This window comes from Bemisia tabaci, chromosome 5 (assembly GCF_918797505.1).
Source record: "Bemisia tabaci chromosome 5, PGI_BMITA_v3".
Classification (NCBI taxonomy): Eukaryota; Metazoa; Arthropoda; class Insecta; order Hemiptera; family Aleyrodidae; genus Bemisia; species Bemisia tabaci.
Window position 1 is genome coordinate 8,412,837 of NC_092797.1, and position 22,227 is coordinate 8,435,063.

The window sequence follows — 22,227 nt, forward strand, 5'->3', positions numbered from 1 at the left end:
TAAGTTATTCAGAATGGTGAAAAACCTAATTTATATATTTTTAGTTTAGATTTCTTAGATAGACTTTTAGTTAGTTATAGTTATTACGGGAAGATAAATTGAGAGAAGGTAAAATAAATTTTAGAAAACCTCAAAGAACAAATTTACTAATGAAGATATTGACAAAAGATAAAAACCTCAAACAACTATACAAATTTCTGGTTTCTTTGAACATGGTGTGTCTGACAACATATCAGTGTACTTAACTACCCATCGCTTCTCACAAAAATGGTTCAATTCCTAGCTGCGTGATATCCTACAAAATGCCAATGTAATCATCCACCTAAGTAGGATCAGGCAAGTCAATTCCGTTTCTTGTGAACTCAAAAACTGAACTCCACTTTGCAAGTAGGAACCACTATTTTTGGCTCACTCCCAAATCACCAATCTGCACAAAAAAACCAATGGCGCATGCGATGTTTATGAAATGAGCCAAAAATAGTACTGATTGTCAGTTCCGAATTGCAAAATGTAGTCTGACTGATGATGGTCTCATCTTCTCAGCTGTAGATTGAAGTGCAAGGTTGCTGTATGTAATTCAGGCAGAACCCTCTGTTCCCCATGTCTGTTGGCGATTCAACATTGTTGGTGTGATAGGAGATTCTAAATGGCCGCACATTACCTGAAATAATGAGTTCACCGTTAAAGTTTACACACATACAGGTTATAACATAGTCGAGTTATTACTGTGGAATAAGGTCTCGTCTGTTCAGAAATTGATAATCTTTACAACTTCAAATTTAAACCCTTAGATATTTAAGCCGGATCAAATTGTACGTATTTCTGCCTAACAGAATTATGTGCATTACGACGTGAGCCATGTTATGCATATATTCTTATGGGTCTCAGGGCTCATGTCTTAATGCACATAGTTTTGTTTGGCAGATACCTCCAATTGACCCGAGGCTTTGCTAAAAAATCAAGTGCTCTGAGGGTTGGATGGGCCGGTACATACGAGCTGTAGATATAGGTCTACTTGTACATTGTAAAAAAATCGGGAGTGTCAATACATGCGAAAATAGGAGAGACGTATTCATCGGGCCTCGTTTTTTTTACTTCTTTCCAGAATCAGAGTGATACCTCATTGACAGCACAGAGCGGAACGTTGAGATTTCTTGCCTCACGCCATCGCGCCTTCAATTTTGGAGACGCAACACGGTCATCCATCGAGCACGAATAGTTGTATCTCTGCGCCGTCATCGGAGCGCCGCTTCTCTTGCTTTATTGTCATGTTGTGTTGGTTCCGTTTGTCATATTGTTAGTAGTGGTGCTTCAAGGGCTACGCGAGTAACTCAGAAAAATTTAGGAGATACGTATTCGGGCCTCGTTTTTTTACTTTTCTACCGAATTTGAGCGACTGACAGAGCTGGCAGCACAGAGCGGAACGTGGAGAGTTCATGCCTCACGCCATCGCGCCTTCAATTTTGGGGACGCAACACGGTCATCCATCGAGCACGAATAGTTGTATCTCTGCGCCGTCATCGGAGCGCGCGCCGCTTCTCTTGCTTTATTGTCATGTTGTGTTGGCTCCATTTGTCTTATTAAATTTTTAGTAGTGGTACTTCAAGGGCTATGCGAGCAAATCAGCAAAATATAGGAGAGACGTATTCATCGGGCCTCGTTTTTTTACTTCTCTGCAGAATCAGAGTGACACCTCATTGACAGCAAAGAGCGGAGAGTTGCTAGTTCATGCCTCGCGCCTTCAATTTTGGAGACGCAACACGGCCATCCATCGAGCATGAATAGTTGTATCTCCACGCCGTCGTCAGCGCGCCTCGAGGCGTCTCTTACTCGTATTTTTGAAATTTGTAAGAAGTTAGAGTCAAGGTTGCTCAAAATATCGATGGCCACAGTGCGAAACCATGCACCTCCGATTGCAACGTTGCAGATTTCTTGTCATACTTTACAATTCTTTGAAAAACTAGTCCACGTAATTTCTTAAAAAGCTCCTTGATTTTTCTCTTCTATTAACAGAACACTCTGTTTAAATTTCAATTTATAAAGTTAACCCTCTATTGCATAGCATTACGAATTCGTCACAACGTATTTTCGGGGTTTTTATAAGTTGAATTTTTCCCCTATGCCACGATTTTGCAAAATTTCATTAGTTTTTTCTTTTTTCGAAAAATTGATTCCTTTAACTTTAAAATTTTGACAAAACAAATTTGGTACTCTATTTTTTATGCAAGCTACAAAATAGATTAGTGTCCCCTAGAATCTGAGATCCAAAATTTATTCATGCCATAGAGGGTTAACTCATTCCTTTTTTATACATTTATCTGAGAGGAAATTTGAAACATCGCAATGGAGATTCGTGGTTTCGCACTTATGCCACCGAAATAAGACTTACTGTAAATAGTTGAAGCTATAGTTGAGATCTCAGCGCTCAATGTGCCCCCGCAGAGTCGGTCGACGCAAGTAGTTTGCGAGGTGCTGATCCGACCCGTGTTCGACGTGCACGGTATGACGAGCCAATCCATGTTGCACGAGTTCGGCCCAGTGCTCCCCAGTTGAGAGGCCACCGGGTTTTGACCCAGTGTGTTCCCGGTTAAAGTGAAAGCATGCGATCTGTTGTTCACTGTGAAGCATTTAAAAATATGAAATGGTCTACATTTTACAATTAGGAACTACAATTTTTGGCTCAATTTAGAAACAACGTATGTACCCCATTAGTTTCCCTATGTACATTAGTGTTTTTACGTTAAGAGCCAGAAATTGTAGTTCAAGTTCAATTGGACCGCGTTTAACAGAAAGGAACCAAGCCACATCAGCTATTGCCAAATTTAACGGGGCAATTTAATTTTTTACGAGAGAACGTTTCTGCGGATTCCTTTGAAAATTTTAAGAAATTTGCTTCGTACTTTGGAGAAAATTCACTGAAATTATCACAAAAATCCGCACAGCCGTTTTCATGCATAAAATTAAGTTGCCAAATTAAATTTGGCAATAGCTGATGTGGCTTGGTTCCTCTGTTTAATGCGCTCCAATTGGAAAATGGAGTCCAAGTAAAGGTGGCGGTAAATAGGGAGTTAAGAGCGTTGAGAGTTCAATGATCTACGGACAAAAGAAGGGACCACCAAAACAAGTGGAAAATTGAACACCGATAGACAAGTTTCATCGTCAAAACTCCCAAGTAGAGGACAATGCTGCTGTGCTTAGAAAAAACGTCGAATGAGCAATCAAATGTTGCTAAATTCCTCTCACAAAGTGCTTATTTTTTTAAAAAGTCATGAATATTTAAAATTGTCTGACACTTTGGATCGAATTACAAAAAAATGTCTAAAAAATCAAAGGATAAATATTTACATATTTTTCCAAAAATTCGTGATTTGCCTAAGAAAATTTGGTAACGTCTGAATGAAACGTGCATTTTACTCAGACATTCACAATAAAAATTAAACATGAAAAGATCTTTCGAGTGCAGTTTGATTACGTGCAGTAATCATTCATACTCAAATCATGAGCCCTTCTCTTTAACAAAACTGAAAAAGTATTTGATGCAATTGATAAACCAATTTTTCCTCACCTGGGTCTGCGCAAGCTGAATATTGTATTCCACAGAAATTTCTTTCTGCTCGGATACACATGGTGTAGTCTTGATTTGAAAGTTGTAGCCCCGTCGCAGGCTCATAATTATATGATTTAATGGTGCCCGAAACACCTGTGTAATATTGCAAACACCCTTCCTCAGCTGTAAACAGCGATACAGTGAATAATCAATCAAAGCTGCGACCAATAATGTCCAGTATATACTTAAATTATTCCGAGGAATAAGTTGAGAGCGGCCACATTAGTTTTTGTGTGAGATATAGATGGATAAAGTGGATTTGTGAAAAATTTACACTTGTGTGTAAATTTTTCAAAGTGTTTCAAAATTTACAATTCTATTTTATTTTTTTGAAGAAAAAGAAATTAATTACATGGCTTTAAAATACAGAATACTATAAAATACTATAAAATACTATAAAATACAACTCTCTATTGGTAACAATCTTAATAAAAGAGCTAAAATGTTTTTCAACGAGTATTACACGGTTGTTTTCAATGCGCCTTCAACTGCGCCCGCAGCAATTGTTGTTGCGAATACGTTGTGCGTGCTGATCTGTGCTCATTACATACTTGACTCTCTGAAGGCGTTTAATGTGCGAAAGTAAAGCACTCTGTTGGAGAAAATTAGAAGTAAGATTTAACGAATCGCTCAATCCCTACCACGTTCGTTCTCCGACAGATCGCGCTACTTGTGCATATAAAACGCCTTCAGGGAGTCGAGTATGTAATGCGCTGAAATCAGCACGCACAACATATTCGTAACAACAATTGCTGCAGACACAGTAGAAGGCGAAAAAGCGTATGATAGGTAGTCTGCATGTAACGTGAGGGTATACATTCGATCGACATGAATCGAACGAAAAATAAAAACGTGGACCGATTAGCACCGATTAAATGGACAAATAAATAAATAAGCTGATTAAAGTCAGTGGGAAACTTGCATTTACTATGAAAATTTCACAGGGCGATATCTCGAAATTAGGATCTGCCAAGATTTTGATTTTTCGCGATTTTAAGTCCACGCGTACCATAGACTCACCCCCTGAAAACCGTTTTTGAGTACATTTGTGTTGCATTTTTTTTCTTTCTTCAAGACCACTGTGTTGAGCAGCAGGATACTTTATTTTTTCACCTGGAGCTCTCCTTTCCCTATAATTTTATACCATTCTAGAATTTGAAAGCCGGTTCTCAGGCGAAGAAGGAAAAAGACTGACAAGGGACCATTCGAATCAAGTTACAGATTTATTGTTTTTCAATTATGAATCAATTAAGCCTGCAAAGTGGTCTATCACTGATTTGTGATACAGGCTCAAAAAAAAAAAAAAAAAAAAAAAAAAAAAAAAAAAAAAAAAAAAAAAAAAAAAAAAAAAAAAAATAATTACAAAACATACCTCTGTAGACTGAGTTGCATGGGATTTGACAAATCTTAACTTTCCACGTCCTGGGAAATTTAGGACCACTGGTAACAAAGGTCAATGTAACAGGATTACTTGCGCCAGAGCCGGCATCAATGTACACTGAAATAACAACATAAACACATAACTCATCTATGATACATAAATTAAGTACTAAACTAAAGCGTCAATTTTGACCGACAATCATAATAACGTAAATTTAAGTATAAAAATGGCTTATTTCTACCCTACAGATGAGTAATGCTCCAGGTCATAAGTGATAGAATAAACTATCAACTCGAAAATTCTTGAGCAGCGAAAGTTCTGTGAGAGCAAAAACACGCATCCAAAGCCACAACATAGATTTGGGATTGCTGTTGAATATTTAAACCAGCAGAAGCTAAAATCAGTTGATTAAAATCTCTTAAAATTTTCACTAATTTTTCACCATCCTACTGTCAAAATCATCATGTGAGTATTATTCTTAATGAAAGCAACAAATGCATCAATATTTTTTGAGTATTATGCATTTTCTCAGTGGGCAATTTACAACGCTACCGCAGGCGATAAAATAAGTTCTCTAGCCTGCATTAGATACCTGTGCGAGCAAAAAAAATCATAATGATTTTCTCCAATGGCCAAATCTAGAGCCAAGTTTACTTTAAGTGATCAAAACTCATAAAATTTTGAGTGACGTTGAAGTCAATTTGAAAAATGCACGGCATCAGATTTAGGTGTGCAAATTATCGTAAGAACACAAAAAAGCAGGTAAATCGGTGAGGAAGCACTATCATGATCATGACGCTTAGGATGTATGCTTTTGCCTAATTCTTCAAATGAAGGCGAAACACCTTCAGTCATCAAAAAAGAGACATGCAAAGATTTGTGAACATTAACAACTTACTGTGATTTCCGGTGTTAACGCCACAAATGGCGTTAATAGGACCTCCGCTTGATATTAAAAATTGATCGCTGTTGCAGACGTGATGAGTTTGCTCTGGACCTTGAATTGTAAACTGCTCAAAATCTAACCTGGGACACAAAAATTTTAATTCAATTTTGTCCCTCGTTAAGATTTGTATGAGCAAGGAAAGATCCGACAGTACTTATTTTGAAGCTGTTTTGACAACAATTCGCTATTTTACGGTTTAAGTTTAATATAGTTGATTTTGAGAGCTTATATTATTTTGCGACCAATGTCAAGAAGGCGCCTACATATTTTTAGAATGTGGGCACTGAACAAAAGTTCTTCAATTTACGGGAAGGTTGGTAAATTGAATTGTGTTATTTTAGAAAGCCGAATGTCCGAAAATTCATGAGTCCTGACCTCCGTTGGTAATAATTTATATCGTGGCTCATGGGTATTTGGAGTATTGCCTCTTTTGCACGTCAAAATATACATATTGATTTTAACATTGGTCATGCGAACAAGACACGTCTAACATATGACAATGTGACTAGCTATAGACATTAAAAGAAAGCCAGGGCTCGCGAGCTTTTGGATTTTTCCCTTTTTAAGAAGTGAGTTTCGATTATAATAGACAACTACTTTCCTCAGTTATTTCGGTTTGGAGCGGCGAGGAAATATAAAAAATGCTTCATGAATTGATGTTCAAAACTGGCATTATATTTTTTCTTGTCCTTTCGACTGAAAGTGTGCCATGTCTGGACAAAGAGGGCAAATACTCCTTTATCTAAAAACGTAAACCGAGCATAGAGCGCAGTTATCAGCGATTAAAAGATAAATAAAATCCGTAACTGAACTTTAACGGAACTTACAAACTTTAACGGAAGTCGGTTAACTTTTGATACTCCTCACACCCTATCGTCTTATCTTACTTCTTACACTATTTTTGTTCGTTCTGATAACGTGCACACACACACACTTAAAATATTGAACTCTGATATTATCAATTTATTTAATAAATATATTCAATTGGGTAGACTTTATGATATTTGTCTAGTAACGTGTTAAAACAATAATTACCGAAATTGACATATATCTGGTCGAGCTTTATGGACGGTGAGTTGACAAGAGCCTGTTCCATCGTACGCTGATGGGTACCCAGTATTGACGAAGTATGTGCAATTATCTGCCGTAGTTTGACCGCACGTTGCAACAACTGAAAATTGACGCAAGAATCGTCAGTGTACCTATTTCTAGAAATAAATACTCTTTCGGCGCGTAGAGTGCTCAGCATGCTTTGTTAGGCGTAGGCACTCATGTTGCACTCATTTATTGAAGTGCAGTCTAGAAAAAATCTTCGGAGATCATTCTAACCAAAAAGTATAGTGCGACAAAAATTGTGAAATAAAGTTGCAATAATGCAATAAAACTGCACTTTTTTTAAATCGTAAAACTGCAATATTACTGAATCATTTGGTCAATAAATGTTGATTTAAAATAATCAATAATTTGAGTTTTCATTAGGAAAATAAGAAATATATCGACGGTGAAAGTCGGCAATCACATAACTCGTTTGCGGTGTCTGAAAATCTCCGCCTCTACGTAATTTTTTTAAAGGAGAACAAATTGATATTATTTCTTGAAGTTTTTGCAGAATTTTCTTCGCATTGAGAAGAAAAATCATGACAGTTTTAAAGAATTGCCGTTGAGTAGTTTTCCATTTTAAAAATAAAGTATGACAGGAAGTCTGCGACGTCGCGTCGCAAACCGAGTTATGTGATTGCCGACTTTCACCGTCGATATATACAATATGCAATGAAAAAAAGTGCAACTTATTTCGATTTTATCGCAATAATTTTCAAACCCCTTCAATTAGTGGACACGCAATGTACACAACACTTCGATACAGTAGCAATCGTTTTAACGCTAAAAGCATTTGAATGAATTCATTATTCCAAAGTGAACAACATTGCCGTTATACTGTGAAACGGTGTTTGTTCTAAATTCACTTTTTCTCGTCCTCTGGATTTGATTTGCTTCCTGGGGATCAATTTTTCAAAAATATCGTCATCTTCTGGCCAAAGTATCACCAGCGCCATGCGATGTTTCAAAATTTCCACCGCCATTTTATTTTTTTACAGACAAATTGTTGGTTGAATTGGTTTGGAAATTTCACTGGATTTTATCGGCAGCACAAAGAAAATTCAGTGAAATTTTCGGACAGCTTCGTTGAACAAATTCTGTGTAAAAACATAAAATGGCGGCGGAAATTTTTAAACGTCGAATGACGCTTGTGATCTTCTTGCCGAAAGGCGACGATATGGGGGCGTTTTTTGCGTAGAATTAACTCCTCTTCGCTGTAGTTCCGTTATTGCATTCCTCTTTCTCCCCATCCTCTCTTTATGGCTTATTTCGCCTGGCTCATGAAAAATCGTCACTCCATGACACGATGAATATACACGTATATATATTTTTATTGATAAGGTTTTTCAAAATTTAAAAATTTTACTTATTTACAGTTTGGTTCATTAATATCTTTTTAATAATCAATATAATTTCTTCAAATATAATTAGGTAACTTTAAGTTTAACCGCAACTGCTGGCACCTTGCTTGCCCTTACGTCAGGACGTAAGGGCGTATCTTAATTTCCGCATGAACCCTGGGAGTATATAACTCTCTGCTGTTCGCGGCTCATATGGAAATAGAGATATGCTGCCTTGCTAAGGAAGACCGCAGTATGGGCCTTCAGACGTTGCCAAGTTTCCTCCAATAAAAGCCGAATTTACTGGGAATATTGCGAATATTATTTTCTAACAATTTCAGACAATTTTGTACGCAATTTAATTTGGAAAAATATGCAAGAATGTTGTTAAAAATACATGTTTCATCAAGGGAAATTTGGCAACGCTCGAATGTTCATACGGCGTTCTTCCATAGCAAAGCAGTACGCCCCTACGCCAGAGGAGAGGCGAAATAAGTAATTTATCGCATGAACGCAAAAATAGTGTGTAAATGGCTAAAATTAGCAACGTCGCGTCATCCCGTGTGAGCAGTCCAGGCGCACTCGTAGCAACTGAGCCGTATCCCTCAACCTTCAGCCGTTACGCACTAGATACCAGTATTTTCGTATTCACTCCATCTGACAGCGTCATGCACTGGCCGGAGATAAGTAACAATTACGCTCAAAGATGAAATATGGACAGTCATGGAGCTTCAGCCACCGAAAATTATTATATACGCACAGTAATGCACGGTGATCCTTGGTCTAACCGTACATTCTTCTGCAAAATTAGGTGACCCAGTTCGGGCTTTGAATGTGATAACAGTGCTGAACTTTCACTGACCTTCAACATCGAAAGTCTGGACCAATGACCTTTGGCATTTGAACGGGTTATTTAGAAGAAGGGCGTAACGAGCTACAGTAATGTTTCGAATGTTAATCCGTTGATTCTTAGGCCTTGTATCCACGAGCCGTTTCACGAGATTTGTCCCAGGGAAAAATCCTACTTACCAAGTTGGGAAAAACAACTGAATAAAGTCAGATGGGGAATGTCCCTGAAGAAGAAAAAAAAAAAAAAAAAAAAAAAAAAAAAAAAAAAAAAAAAGTTGGGAAAAATATTGAGTTAATCAATATTTTTCCCAGTACCAAGTATGGTACTTGTACCCTTAGGACCCACTGAGAGAAGAAGAAGAAGTGATAACGAATTGTGCGATATTTTATTCATTACTACATTGTTAATGTTTGTGTAGTTAAAATAATGTGTCTAATTGTCAATTGAGTGCAATTATTATTTTAATCCCGGTTAAACACTCGACTTTAACCAATTTATCTTCCCGCGAAAACTAGTCGCAGGACTGTATGAGCCCCGTCCCGTGGAGACGGTAACTGGGAAAAATCCCAGAAGTTTCATTCCTGCGATTCGAACTTGGGACAAATCCCATGAAAACGTCCCGCAGAGACAAGGCCGAACGTGTTGCTGACCGATGTATGTCCAACGGACGTTACCGGTGGAAGTCAGAGTGTAATTTCTTAATTGTTGTAATTTTTCAAATTTCTGTAATTTTCTCACTGATTTTTTTTGAAGAATGAAAAAAAAGTCAGGTTCAGATGATACATGAAAAAATTTGATTTCTTCATATTTTTGCTCAAAAAAATTGACCAATGTTCCACATATCACCAGGACTACAATCATAATAAGACCACGGTTTTGCGAGTATGATCGGAGCAATTGAGTAAAAAATAAATATATATATATATTTTGGTGGATACGAATGATACGATCTTCTTCCACAAAACCGCTCAGTTCCATCATCTCGTCGCTTCTCTGACATAAAAGCACATGGATTTCCACGTGATCCTCGGAAAGTGTAGCGTTCTATAGGGAATAGAGCTCGCGTTAAAATTCGTATCTCGAATTTAACATGATCGATCGAATTAAAAATCGATTTTTTTTAGAGGACGAGTAATTAGGGAGCATTCATAAGTTACGTAATGTACTTTTCTGGTATTTTTCTACCCACCCCTTCCCCCTGTAACGCTTTTGTGACGTAGGTCCCTATCACTAACGCGTTTAAACAACAAGCCATACCGCTGTCCTCGACCCCTCCCTCTCTCTCCCCCATAGAGCTCTACGTAATTTATGGACGCTCCTTTATGAGAAATTAAAGATCGATACTTTTGACCCAAGTCAGTTTTTCCGCCGTACTTTCTATACACTTCCAGTTCCCGCCTTTTGCGTGATTCCATATAATATTTCTTAATGCAGGTACCTGCGAGGATGCTACGTAATTCTACTATTCAATTCAGAATTTCAATAGACCACCATTGCCTCGATTTACATTCTTGCGTAATAATATCAGCTAGCCAGAACAATAAATACTCGAGTTTTCTCACATCGAAAGTGTCACTCACACACCTTTGAGGCGACAATCTCCATACGCTACCGGAAAAGTTGAAGAGCGTGCATAGAAAGTTTATATTGAGGAGTATTGTGCAAAAGTCAAGGAGCAGTGACGAGTCTAGAGAGTTGCATAGTAGCGATTCCTGGAAATTGCACAGTGCACACCATCAAATTGCAAAAATCCTGGTAATCCATGATCCCATAATGGAATCTCCGTGATTTTTATGGTTATTGATATAGGTAATAATATCTGGACTTGGACTTTGGTTCGGACTCATCGATGGATGTTGCACGTCCATACGAAAGAACCGACAAAATTTGGCCTCTGGTTTATTAATCAAGGATAAATGATTAAAATTGAGGAAGCATGCTTACATATACAACAGACGCCGTAGGTCCGGACGCAGGGGCCGCTGGCAATTCCTCCTCGTCCCCTGCATTCTTCGAGGGTCATGCAGGTCCCGTTCTCCCCCGTCGAAGCGGCACATTCTTGGATGTCAAAATTCACCACAGAGAATAAAGGTAGGACTGCAACACTCAATATACATTTCTATCTCATCAAAATATTCGCACGAGTCTCAAAAGAGGCTGTAATCAGCGGAGCAACTATAATCTATCCTTCTTAGCTTTTTTTTTTTTTTTAAAAAAAAAGATCGAAAAGTTTGACACCATCTCTGCCATGCTAAGGAAAAACGCCGTATGAACTTTCATGAGTTGCCAATTTTCCTTTCATAAAACACAAATTTCCCGCTACACATAGGAATATTTTTTAGATAATTTTTCAGATAATTTTGCTAGCAATTTCAACTAAAGTTCCTGAAAATTTCAAGGAAAAATATTAACCACTTTCTTTAATAATATAAATTTTATTAAAGGAAATTTTGCAACTCTCGAATGTCCATACGGCGTTCTTCCGTGGCACAGTAGATCTGATAAACAGAGGAAAATCAGAGAGAAAAGAGAACATACGCCACAACCGATACATCAATTGCCGGCAATTTACCAGCGAAAGATCAGTGGATAAGTACGAATTTTAGCATTTTAAATAAATTTTTAATACCCAAAATTTCATCCAAAGCACGATTTTTGGAACGAAAATCACTGAAATTCGCACTTGACTAAGATATTAACGTTTTTTAATGCATAAATTCAAACTTTTCGTTTATAGAAAAAAGTAATTATCTACTTGAGTTAAATCGCACACTGAACGTCACTGTGACAGTCACTATGGTATGAGAATATGATAACCTCAACTCGGCGGTTCGGCTCAGCTTCTGTGCGTTGTACACATTTTGAACAGTATAGAGTGGGAATAGAACATTGATTATTGAGAAGCCTGCCGAAACCGTTATAGTGTGCGATTTGGCTCACGTATAAAAAGTCGTTTTTCTGTGACTGGGCAATTCAAAGTTCCCATAACCAATGTAAAATAAAAACGTTAATATCTTGATTAGGAGTTGATTTCAGTAATTTTCGTTACACAAATCATGTTCTAAGTTAAATTTTAGTCAAGAAACATGTTTCAAAATGCTTTTAAAGTTCCTTATTTACTGCCCTAATCTGGATGTTCTCATGGCGTTTGACACAGCGTCCGTCAGAAATCGAAGCCCGACTATACAGGTACATCCTAATTTTCTCTGATATTTTGTTTTTCTGCTGTTTTGAGCTTTCTGTTGAAAATATAAAACACGAGAGAGAATGAGGCAACGTGGAAAGTAGTTGGGCTGATTTCAATTCAAACAGTCTGCTCGCATGATAGCAAAATTTAACGACTACTTTTCTAAACATGCGTTAAAGTCTCCGGGGAAATGTGTGACTGTGGCCGTTACAGCGCGGCGCACGGTGGAAGGAGGCTTTCGGATAGGTCGGATATTTCTTTTTTTTTTAAATTCTGATGTTTATTCGGTCACATAATAAATTTTAAGGAGGTTTTCTTTAGGTTAAGGAGGGAAATTTGACGGGGAGATCAATCGCACTACTTTTAAGCATTTTAATCAAGCGTCCTTAATTTCGCACCGCCTGCCGGTTCATTTATGTGATGTCTTGGCAAATCGCAGTACTTTACATCAGCATAGTGGAGATTGTATTGGACTTGGAACCCTTCATTTTGCATGATACCTCACGTTTTGTCACCTGGTTAGTTTAGTTGCCTATTCGACCGAGACGCAATTGAGGAGCTTTCCGGAAAAAGTGAATATAGCGAAAAATCGCGTTCGAGAGAAATACATCTGAAATTTCCGTTATTACTCTATGGCCATTTACTGTGACTTACGTTCGAAATCAGGAGTCCACGGAGCGCTGTAAGTTACCAGCAGTGGTCAGAAAGTAATGATGGAGACCTAAAATGCATTTTTCTCAAATGCGATTTTTTGCTATGTGCCCTTTCTCCGGAAAGCTCCTCAATTAAAATCACTGATTCAATAATTTACAAGATCGTGCAAAACGAATGTACAAACAGTTACTACCATGCATTAACGGACGAAAAAACTGTCAGTTTAGTTCAATAGAAACAGTGGCGTGGCGTGACTATATCCGGTAGGCGTTCGGTAGGAGTGTTAACTTTAGGGAGGGGGGGGGTTCAGAAAGGTTCACTCCCCTTCCTTAAAGGGGGGTTCGGGGGGCCTCCCCCGGAAACTTTTTAAAAAATGAAGCCGCAAGAACACGATTTTAACCCTTTCTGGTGAAAATTGTGCCGGTAAATTGTCATTGAAATTTTGTTCTTTTTACCGATCGTTTCCTGTAATTTATTTTGTTAAATGATAACGTATTTTCGCAACACGCACCTGCAGAGAGAGGTGGGAGAGGGAGACTGGGAAACTGGGAGATGCGGCCCGCAGGCGCAAGGGGGGAAGCGGAGGGCGAATCGCGGCATAGAGGAAATTCGGCGGTTCGCAAACCCCTGCGGACCACTGCTATAGGAAACAGCTGGACTGATGAGCGGCTCTCCTCTCTCGTTCTTTTCCCCTCCCTTTTCTCTCTGCTGTGTTCCCTCCGCGAGCGCGGTCCGCACTTGTCTCCGAACCCAATGCTCACGCTCCGCTCTGCGCCGCGCGCCGGTGCCTCTCCTCTCTCGTGTACCCTTTGCCCCTTCATCATTGCACCCAGGTTCTCTCTCCTCACCGTACGCAGATCATCCAGGTTCGGTAGCCGGTGCGGACCACGCGTCAAAGGATTTTCTCTCTCCGCCGCGCCACATGCCGCTGTCGGAAGCCAAGCGCCCGATACTTATTTGCGATCTACTATCTGTATTCTCGAGTATTATATTGCCTTCCCACATTCTTAGCCATAATTTATTAATTGTTTCAAAATATTTTAGGGTGTTCGGCGAACACTGCGAACCTATGGACGCCACGCCACTGAATAGAAAATAATCAGTGCTCTCTTCTTGTTCCTTTTATTTCTGAGTTTTCTGTCTTATATTTGGACTACATTTTGCAATTAGGAACTGCCATCTCTGGCTCAGTTTAGAAACAATGTACGCACCATTTGTTTCCTAATGCCCTTATGTGTTTTTACCAATGCGCCAGATATCGTAGTTTCTAATTCTAGAATGAATTCCATTTATCATTAGTGGCTCGTTTATTGCTGACGATTGCTGATTGCCTGGTGAAACTCCCAAACCTCGTATCTCGATTTGCGACGTTACAAGACTTCCTTTCATACTTCATTTTTAAAGTGGAGAATTACTCAAAGTTAGTTCTTAGAAATTTCCTCAAGTTTTTTTTCTCTGTGCGAAGCATATTCTGAGAAAACTTCAAAGGGATGATTTTGGTTTCCTCTCCTCCAAAAAAATTGGTCAGGAGATTTTTAAACACCACAGACGAGATGCGTGGTTTGGAAGTTTCACAGACATACTACTTTGTATACTGGAATTTTCATACAAACCATATTTGAAGTTTACATTAATTTTACAACCAGGAACTATAATTTCTGACTCAGTTCTGGATCAACGTATGCAATCATTAGTTTCCTTATGCACATAAGTGTTTTTACGGATGAGCCAGATATTGTAGTTCCCAATTGCGGAATGTAGTCCATTTTGAGAGGACGCGACGCTTGCAGCTATCCTCAAATGAGATCAATTGCTCATATTTAAACATTTCAACATTTTGAAATGATAGCGATCGAGTGTGCATGCTACGCCGAAACGTATAAAGCTGACAAATAACCCTAAACAATATTAATAAGGAGCAGAATCTACTTTTTTTGCACAGTTAGCTATGACCTCATCGATCAGATTTTACTCTGCATTCAGAGATGCAAAATTTCATGGAACTTCGTAAAAAGAACTTTTAACAGCTCTGCGAGAATTAAACTACCTCTTGTGGGTACCGGTGATTCATGAAAGTTGGCAACACTGTTTTTCCTCCATTTAAATTTATGTAAAACAATCGATTCTTTGTAAGACAGCTTGCCTCGATATAATCGATATATCATCGATATTTTTAATAGATTTAAATACTCACATCTGCTGTCTCGATTGTAGTCCGGTGGTGGGGGCGGCGGCGGTGGAGCGATGAGACTCACGTTGTAAGGTGTGTTCAGATAAATGTTACTGCCCCTGTCCGTCGCCTGTAAAATAATGGCCAACCCATTTTAGGAATTTAAGACAAGAATTGCCCGAAAATGTATCGAACAGAATCGAATAGTGTCCAAGAAGATCACACAAAATGTTGTCTTTTCGCATTTTCGTCTGAAGCCGTAAGGACAATTAGATTTTTTATTTTCATCTATCTTATTATAAGATTTATGAAAAAAAAATCTGATCTGAAGATATAATAATCAAGCTGCTTCCTGATGGAATCCAGTCTTACGAAATCAAATCCTTTTATCTTGTTTGGCGAGAACCCATTTGCCTGTTTCCTCTCACATAGATCTGATGAACACACATGTGTACCATCTGTACTGTCGTGCTAAGGAAAAACGCCGTAAGAACATTCGAGAGTTGCCAAATTCTCCCAGATTGATGATGTATTTTTTTTTAAGAAAGTTACTCATATTTTTCTTAAACACTGGAAAAAACACATCGGATGTAGAGTCCAGACTCTTAAAAACATCGACAGGAAAAAGTACTCTTGATTCAATCAGAATCTAGCTTAAATCAAGGAACCAAGCCTCTTAATTTAAGCGGATTTCGTTTTGATTCAAGCAAAAATCCGATTGAATCAAGAATATTTTTTCTTGTCAATGTTTTTAAGAGTCTGGACTCTAGATCCAATGTGTTTTTTTTTCCAGTGAAATTTTCAGATATTTTAGATCAAATTGCGAACAAAATCGTCTGAAAATTTGAAGTAAAACATTAACAATTTTTACCAGATAGTTCGGTTTTTATTGAGGGGAATCTGGCAACGCCTGAAGGCTATACGGCGTTACGTAAAGCTGTACGTAGTAAGTGTTTTTACGGATGAGCCGAATATTTTAATTCCAAATTGAATCGGTCAGTTACAAAGGGGCTAAAGCGCCAGATATAAAAATACGAAAAAAATAGTAGAAACTGTGTTGACCGACCCGTTTTAAATAACAGATGAATTAATAATGCTTGGAAGGAGAATGAGGCTTGGGAAGAAAGCTGCATGAAGATAAATACCTACCTTGGAGGCCGGAAAAGTACGGAAGGCTGGAAAGTGATCAAAGGGTTGCGACGGAATAAAATGCGCGACATCATATCTCCGATACCAATTGACAAGATGGAGGACTATTTTAAAGATTTATTAACGGAGAGGCGACCCGAGTTTCAAGGCGGAGTCATAAGCACTAAAGAAGATTCCAGCGTGGAGATCCAGCTCCAAGATGTAGTGAAGGCTGTGAGGGAGTTGAAAACTCGCAGAGCTCCTGGACCTGGGGGATATACCGGCGGAGTTGATAAAATGTGGCACCGGTAAACTATTTGAACATCTGAGGAAACTCATGCAAGACTGTTTGCATGGTTCCGAAATACCAAAGGATTGGAAGGAATCTTGGATTACTCCCAGTCATAAGAAAGGTAGTAAGCAAGATTGCGACAACTACAGAGGTATATCGGTCACAGGAACCTTGAGCAAGGTCTACGGTAAAATTCTCAAGGCAAAGGTCGAAGAGGTTTGGAGCGGCCAGGAAGCCGAAGAACAGGCTGGTTTTAGAGCCGGTAGGTCTACCGTCGACCATTTGTTCACCATTACCCAGGTCATCGAGAAGAAAAGGGCGGTCAGCCAGGAGCTGCACTTGGTGTTTGTGGATCTTCAGAAAGCTTATGACAGCGTGCCGTTAGTGAAGCTTTGGGAAGCCTTGGAAAAAAGGGGTTTTAGCAAAGGACTTGTGGGGGCAATTAAATCATTTTATAACGGGACGATAGCAAGAATTAAATGTCGTGGAGAGTTGTCCGGAGGTTTTTTCGTCACAAAAGGGCTAAAACAAGGCTGTTGTTTGTCACCAACACTATTTAAGGTATACCTAGAGCACGTTTTAGAGGAATGGAAAAATAAGGTTGCGGGAATGGGCGTTCCACTCCTTGATGGGCAGACCCTTTATACTCTATGCTTTGCCGATGACCAGATCGTTGTAGCTCAAGATGAGGAAGATGCAGATTACATGACGCGGAAGTTGGTCGAAGAATATCGGAAATGGGGCATGGACGTTAGTGTGTCCAAGACAGAGAAGCTGGTCGTGGGAGCAGCGCATCAACGGCAAAGCATAGAGCTTGAGGATGGACGGCGCATCGAAGAGTGTGACGAGTATAAGTATCTCGGTGTTTGGCTCGATCAGGATGGAAGGATGGATAGAGCAATTAAGGACAGGATCATCCAGGGCAGGAGAGCCATCGCGATGCTGAACGGGGTGCTCTGGGATCAGAGCATCTCAAAGGCAAACAAGCACCGGATATATGACGCCATCGTTAAAAGTATCGTGCTCTATGGTAGTGAAGTGTGGCCTTTGACGAAAAGAACGCAAGAAATGTTGAGGGCAACTGAAATGGATTTTTGGCGGCGATCTGCCGGCATTTCGAGACGGGACCGTGTCCGTAATGAGAGAATTCGCCAGGTGATGAAGGTTGAGAAAGATATCGTGCACGACGTCATGTCCAGGCAGTTATGCTGGTATGGACATGTGCAAAGAATGTCGGAGGAGAGGTTGCCCAAACAAGTTTTGGATTGGGTACCACCTGGGAAGAGGCGACGGGGACGTCCCGTAAAGGGTTGGCGGCAGGGCGTTGACGAAGAGATGTTGCGGTGTCAGTTGCCCGATAACCTCTGGGAAGACAGGCATATGTGGCGTTTGGGTGTCGTAGAACGCCAGAGTGCGTTATAAAGCGACTTTATATATATATATATATATATTAATAATGCGATTAATTAATTCATTGCTTTAATATTTTAGAGCTCTGAGATGTATAAGGGGCTAATTAAAACTGTTATTCCCGTTTTTCTCGAATTCTCATTTTTGGCGCTTGAGCGTCTTTGTAACTAACCGATTTAATTCAGTGGCGTGGCGTGCTTTGCGATACATCGATTAATCTGCCGTTTAAAAATTTGGAAAAGGATCGATAGATAGGGTGTTCGCAATGAACACGTTAATAATCGATTCTTTACCATAGCTTCAAATGGGGATATATATCCATAATCGATCTTTCACGCTTCGCCACTGATTGAATTGCAAAATGTAGTCCAATGAAGAGAACTTACCTGGCGATCATAACCAGGGACCGGACGATCGTAGGGTGGGACCAGACGATCATAAGCAGGATTCCTTTGCGGGTAGGTCATGATGTTTTGGAGACCAAATAAATCGAGGAAAGCCGCACGTGAGACGCCGCAGACGATGCTCGCTAAGATACCCCATTTTACCCAGTTATTAACCTAAGACAGAACAATAAATATGAGGCTCGCCAAAAACACCGAAAAAAAAGTGACGTTGATTTAACATTCTGGATGTAAAAAAAGTGTGTGAGAACTTATAAGATGCTAAATTACCCACCACAGCCAGGGCCGGATTTACCTACTTGCCGCCCATGAGCCGCCTGTATTTTGCCGCTCCCTTTTCATTCGTTTTGAAACATCAATGAAAACCATAAAGTGAACGTGCCAGAGGGGGGAGGGGGTGCATAAGACGCGTTTATTCGTGTTGGGCACATTTTTTGTGAAAGCCGTGTCAACACTAGCAAAATTTCACGGAACTTTGCTCGAAAGGTAAGTTCCGTACACTTATTTCTCTGTGGATCAGGCCTTCAATTTGTAAGAAATCAACGAAAAAATATGAAAGAATAAACATAAATGTGACTTAATAATTTTAAACTCCGCCGCCGCGACGCGCTGAACGCACTGTGCTTGATGCAATCCGTGAAGTATTCATGCAGTCTTGTAGGCGCTATGCGTTTCACGCCGACGCGACGGCTGCTGACCGCACTGTGTTTGACGCAATGCGTGAAGTATTCATGCAATCTTGTAGGCGCTAATATGTGTTACATGCCGACCGCTGCGCCGAGGGTTTCTCCTTTTCATCTCAGAGTCTTCGTCATCATTGTCTCTCGGCGCCGCGACGCTCCAGAGTCAAATTGCGTGTTTGGTTTCTCTTTAAATCGACTAATTAAAGGTGCTATCTCTTGTATCACCGAAAGACGACAAAATCAGAAATTACTATACTCTCTATAGGGATGGGGATTTTGTCGCTTTTTCTACTTTTCTGAATCCGATTATTTTTATACCTATATTAAAAAATTGCAGAATTTGCCGCCCTAAATTTGCGCCATGGGCCGCGGCCCATGTGGCCACCCCCTAAATCCGGCCCTGACAACAGCAGTTAGTTTTACATCTTGGCATTGCTGAAGTAACTGATGCAGCGGATAATTCAGCATCTTATAAGTTCTCGCACATTTTTTTTACTTATAGAATGTTAAATCAACTTCACTTTTTTCCCGGCGAATCAAAGTTTTTCGGTTTCATATTTCCCAAACTAAAACTAATCAATCGGACCAGTAATCTGCCGCACTAAGGAAAAACGCCGTAATGAACCTTCATGCATTGCCAAATTTCCTTTAGTTAATCACAAATTTCGGGAAAATTTGTAAATATTTTTTCTCTAATTTTTCAGATATTTTTTTCGCAATTTTACTTAAAGTTCCTGATAATTTCAAGGAAAAATATCCACAGGTTTCTCATAAAATAAATTCGAGAATTTGGCAACTCTCGAATGTTCACACGGCGTTATTCCTTAGCACGGCAGTATTAAGGTGCATGTCAGGCATAATCATACTTTCAGCTTCGGAAGGAAGACTGTATCGATGACCAAAATGCGAAACCACACATCTGCAGTGCGGTATTGAGAATCTTTCGCTCATATTTTAATTTTCAAAGCGAAAGAAGCAAACTTTGTAGCCTGAAATTATAAGAATTATTTTTAGCTAATAGAAAAGTAATATCAAGGTTCACAATTCTTTGACTTGCGCAACTGATCCATTAAAGTGATACAATTTCTCGGAGGGTATGGGCTCGATTGTCGTGAACCGATCGAAAAATAAAAGCGTGAACCGATCGACGTGATTCGATCGACAGTCGTGAATCCGATAGACAACCTTGTGAAGCGTTAAAACTTTTTGAATCAAATCGGCAGTTGATCGATTCATGTCAATCAAATCCACACCCTCCTAATTTGCCGGAGGGAATTAAACTTTTGCAATTTCGACGAAATTGCAAAGCAAAGACGAAACGAAAAACTCACTACACTCATGTTAAAAACACAGGAAAAGAGAAGGCACTGTCCGCAGAGACATCGGTGGTCCAGCGATGCTTTCCAATGGGGAACAAGTCGAAACTGCGGGTCCGCGACGCATAGGAAAAGCTTTTATAAATCGAGTGCCGACTCATTGTTAGGAGCTAACAATGCTCGAAAACTGTTTGCTCCGGTGCGCTCATCCAGTGCTTGCTACCGGGGAAAGTGGTTCCCTCTAAAACGCACTCTGCTGCCAGTTATGGGTGAAAAAAGTGGCATTCTCTCTGGTGTATTACAAATGGACGTATTTCTAATCAAACAGAACTGTGAGCAGGTGAGAAATATGGGGGTGTGCTCTAGAAATCTGCATAAGAAACAATAAAGACGGCGTGATTCCTTTTGAAGAATTAGAAAAGCGGGATTTAAAATTCAGCAAACCGAACTGTGTGCCAACTGAATGCGGTATTCATGAGCCGCGGGCATGGCACGAGAGCGTTGTGGAAAGGGCTCATGAGTTAATGACCATTACGAATAGCCGCGACGACAGCATCCATCTCCGTTGACGTCACGGGCGCTTTATTATTCTCATTCACTCTTACGGCCAGAGAACTAACGAGCACACCCCATATTCCTCACCTGCACATAGGTCTGTTTGATAGAAATACGTCCAAATGATTAACAGTCAAGAATTGTAGGCACGGTGGCATGAAACGTAAGAAAAACATGAAATATATGACATTTTAATTAAATATTTCATGAAATTTCACGAGGCTGTGAAATATTTCATATTTTTCAGGGGCCAGAGTTAGTAACCCGCACTCAAATACACAAAAATCGAGGAAAGTCACAATTTTTACATTTTGTGAAACATGAAAAGGAATCGGTATTTTTCAATATCTTTCATAAATTTTTGAAATTTCATGAAATATTTCACATGAAATTTCAAGATTTTATTTTTCTTGAAACCATGTCACCTTGCATGATTGTAGGTGTGAACTTTTTTTCGCCATATTCGATCTAGGCTGATACACGCTTCTCGTGGAAGTTATACATGATCGATTTGAGGTAGTACATAAGTGCAAGACATTCTAGGTCGCAAGGCCTTTTTACAGAATAGGACTTTTCCTTTTCCTTTTATCCCAAGAATGTGATATATCTGCGGGCTGATATTGAAATTGGTAGAAAAAGAGATAGACAAAGAAGATAGACAAAGAAGACTTAGGGAGTATGTAGCGATCCTCGGTTGAAATGGGTGGTTCCCTTAGGCGAGAGGAAAAATGATGGACTAACCCCGATGGGAGTAAACCTGATGGGATAGGGTCTCTCGTGGGGTGCCGTTAATTAGTTTATTACCTACCTCCTTTGTCCGTTGCAACCACTCGCTTCCAACAACTGGATCCCTCCACATCCTTTTTGTCTTTATTTGTCCACTATATTTTTCTATTAATTTAAATAATCGGCCACCTGGTGCTCATAATTTCTGTCACCTTTATCTCGTTGTTGATTTATGGCGAATAATACGTGCCATAAGTGTCAGTCTTACTTAATCAATTGATGAGGCAGTTAGGTACCTAAAGGAAATCGTGGATGAATCTAACGTAGTGGATGACGTCATCCATTGTAGTTTCCTTTTTCGAAATGTGTTAATATCTCTACTCCTATGATGTATCGGACACTGTCTTTTGGACGAATTTTTTCATCATATTTTGTATCACTCATGATAACAGCCATCACTATCATTTAAAATTGTGCATT

At 39.4% G+C, this 22,227-nt stretch overlaps 1 protein-coding gene across 1 annotated transcript; it reads right to left on the minus strand.

Annotated features, from left to right (window-relative positions):
• Positions 1-126: 126 nt before the first annotated feature.
• LOC109034848 (uncharacterized) lies at positions 127-21,516 on the minus strand. The gene is made up of 10 exons (XM_019048219.2): positions 20,482-21,516; positions 18,450-18,623; positions 15,258-15,363; positions 11,167-11,319; positions 6,970-7,105; positions 5,887-6,014; positions 4,980-5,105; positions 3,566-3,730; positions 2,390-2,617; positions 127-661 (listed from the first exon to the last, which is right to left on the minus strand). The coding sequence occupies exons 1-10, from the start codon at positions 20,488-20,490 to the stop codon at positions 540-542; spliced, it is 1,347 nt and encodes a 448-aa protein (XP_018903764.2). The 5' UTR covers positions 20,491-21,516; the 3' UTR covers positions 127-539.
• Positions 21,517-22,227: the final 711 nt, after the last annotated feature.

Excerpts from the sequence above, each read along its gene's own strand:
- LOC109034848 (XM_019048219.2), bottom strand. Across the intron at positions 5,106-5,886 it reads CGTTAACACCGGAAATCACA|TGTACATTGATGCCGGCTCT; the intron begins GTAAGTTGTTAA and ends TTGTTATTTCAG. Across the intron at positions 2,618-3,565 it reads TTCAGCTTGCGCAGACCCAG|TGAACAACAGATCGCATGCT; the intron begins GTGAGGAAAAAT and ends AATGCTTCACAG.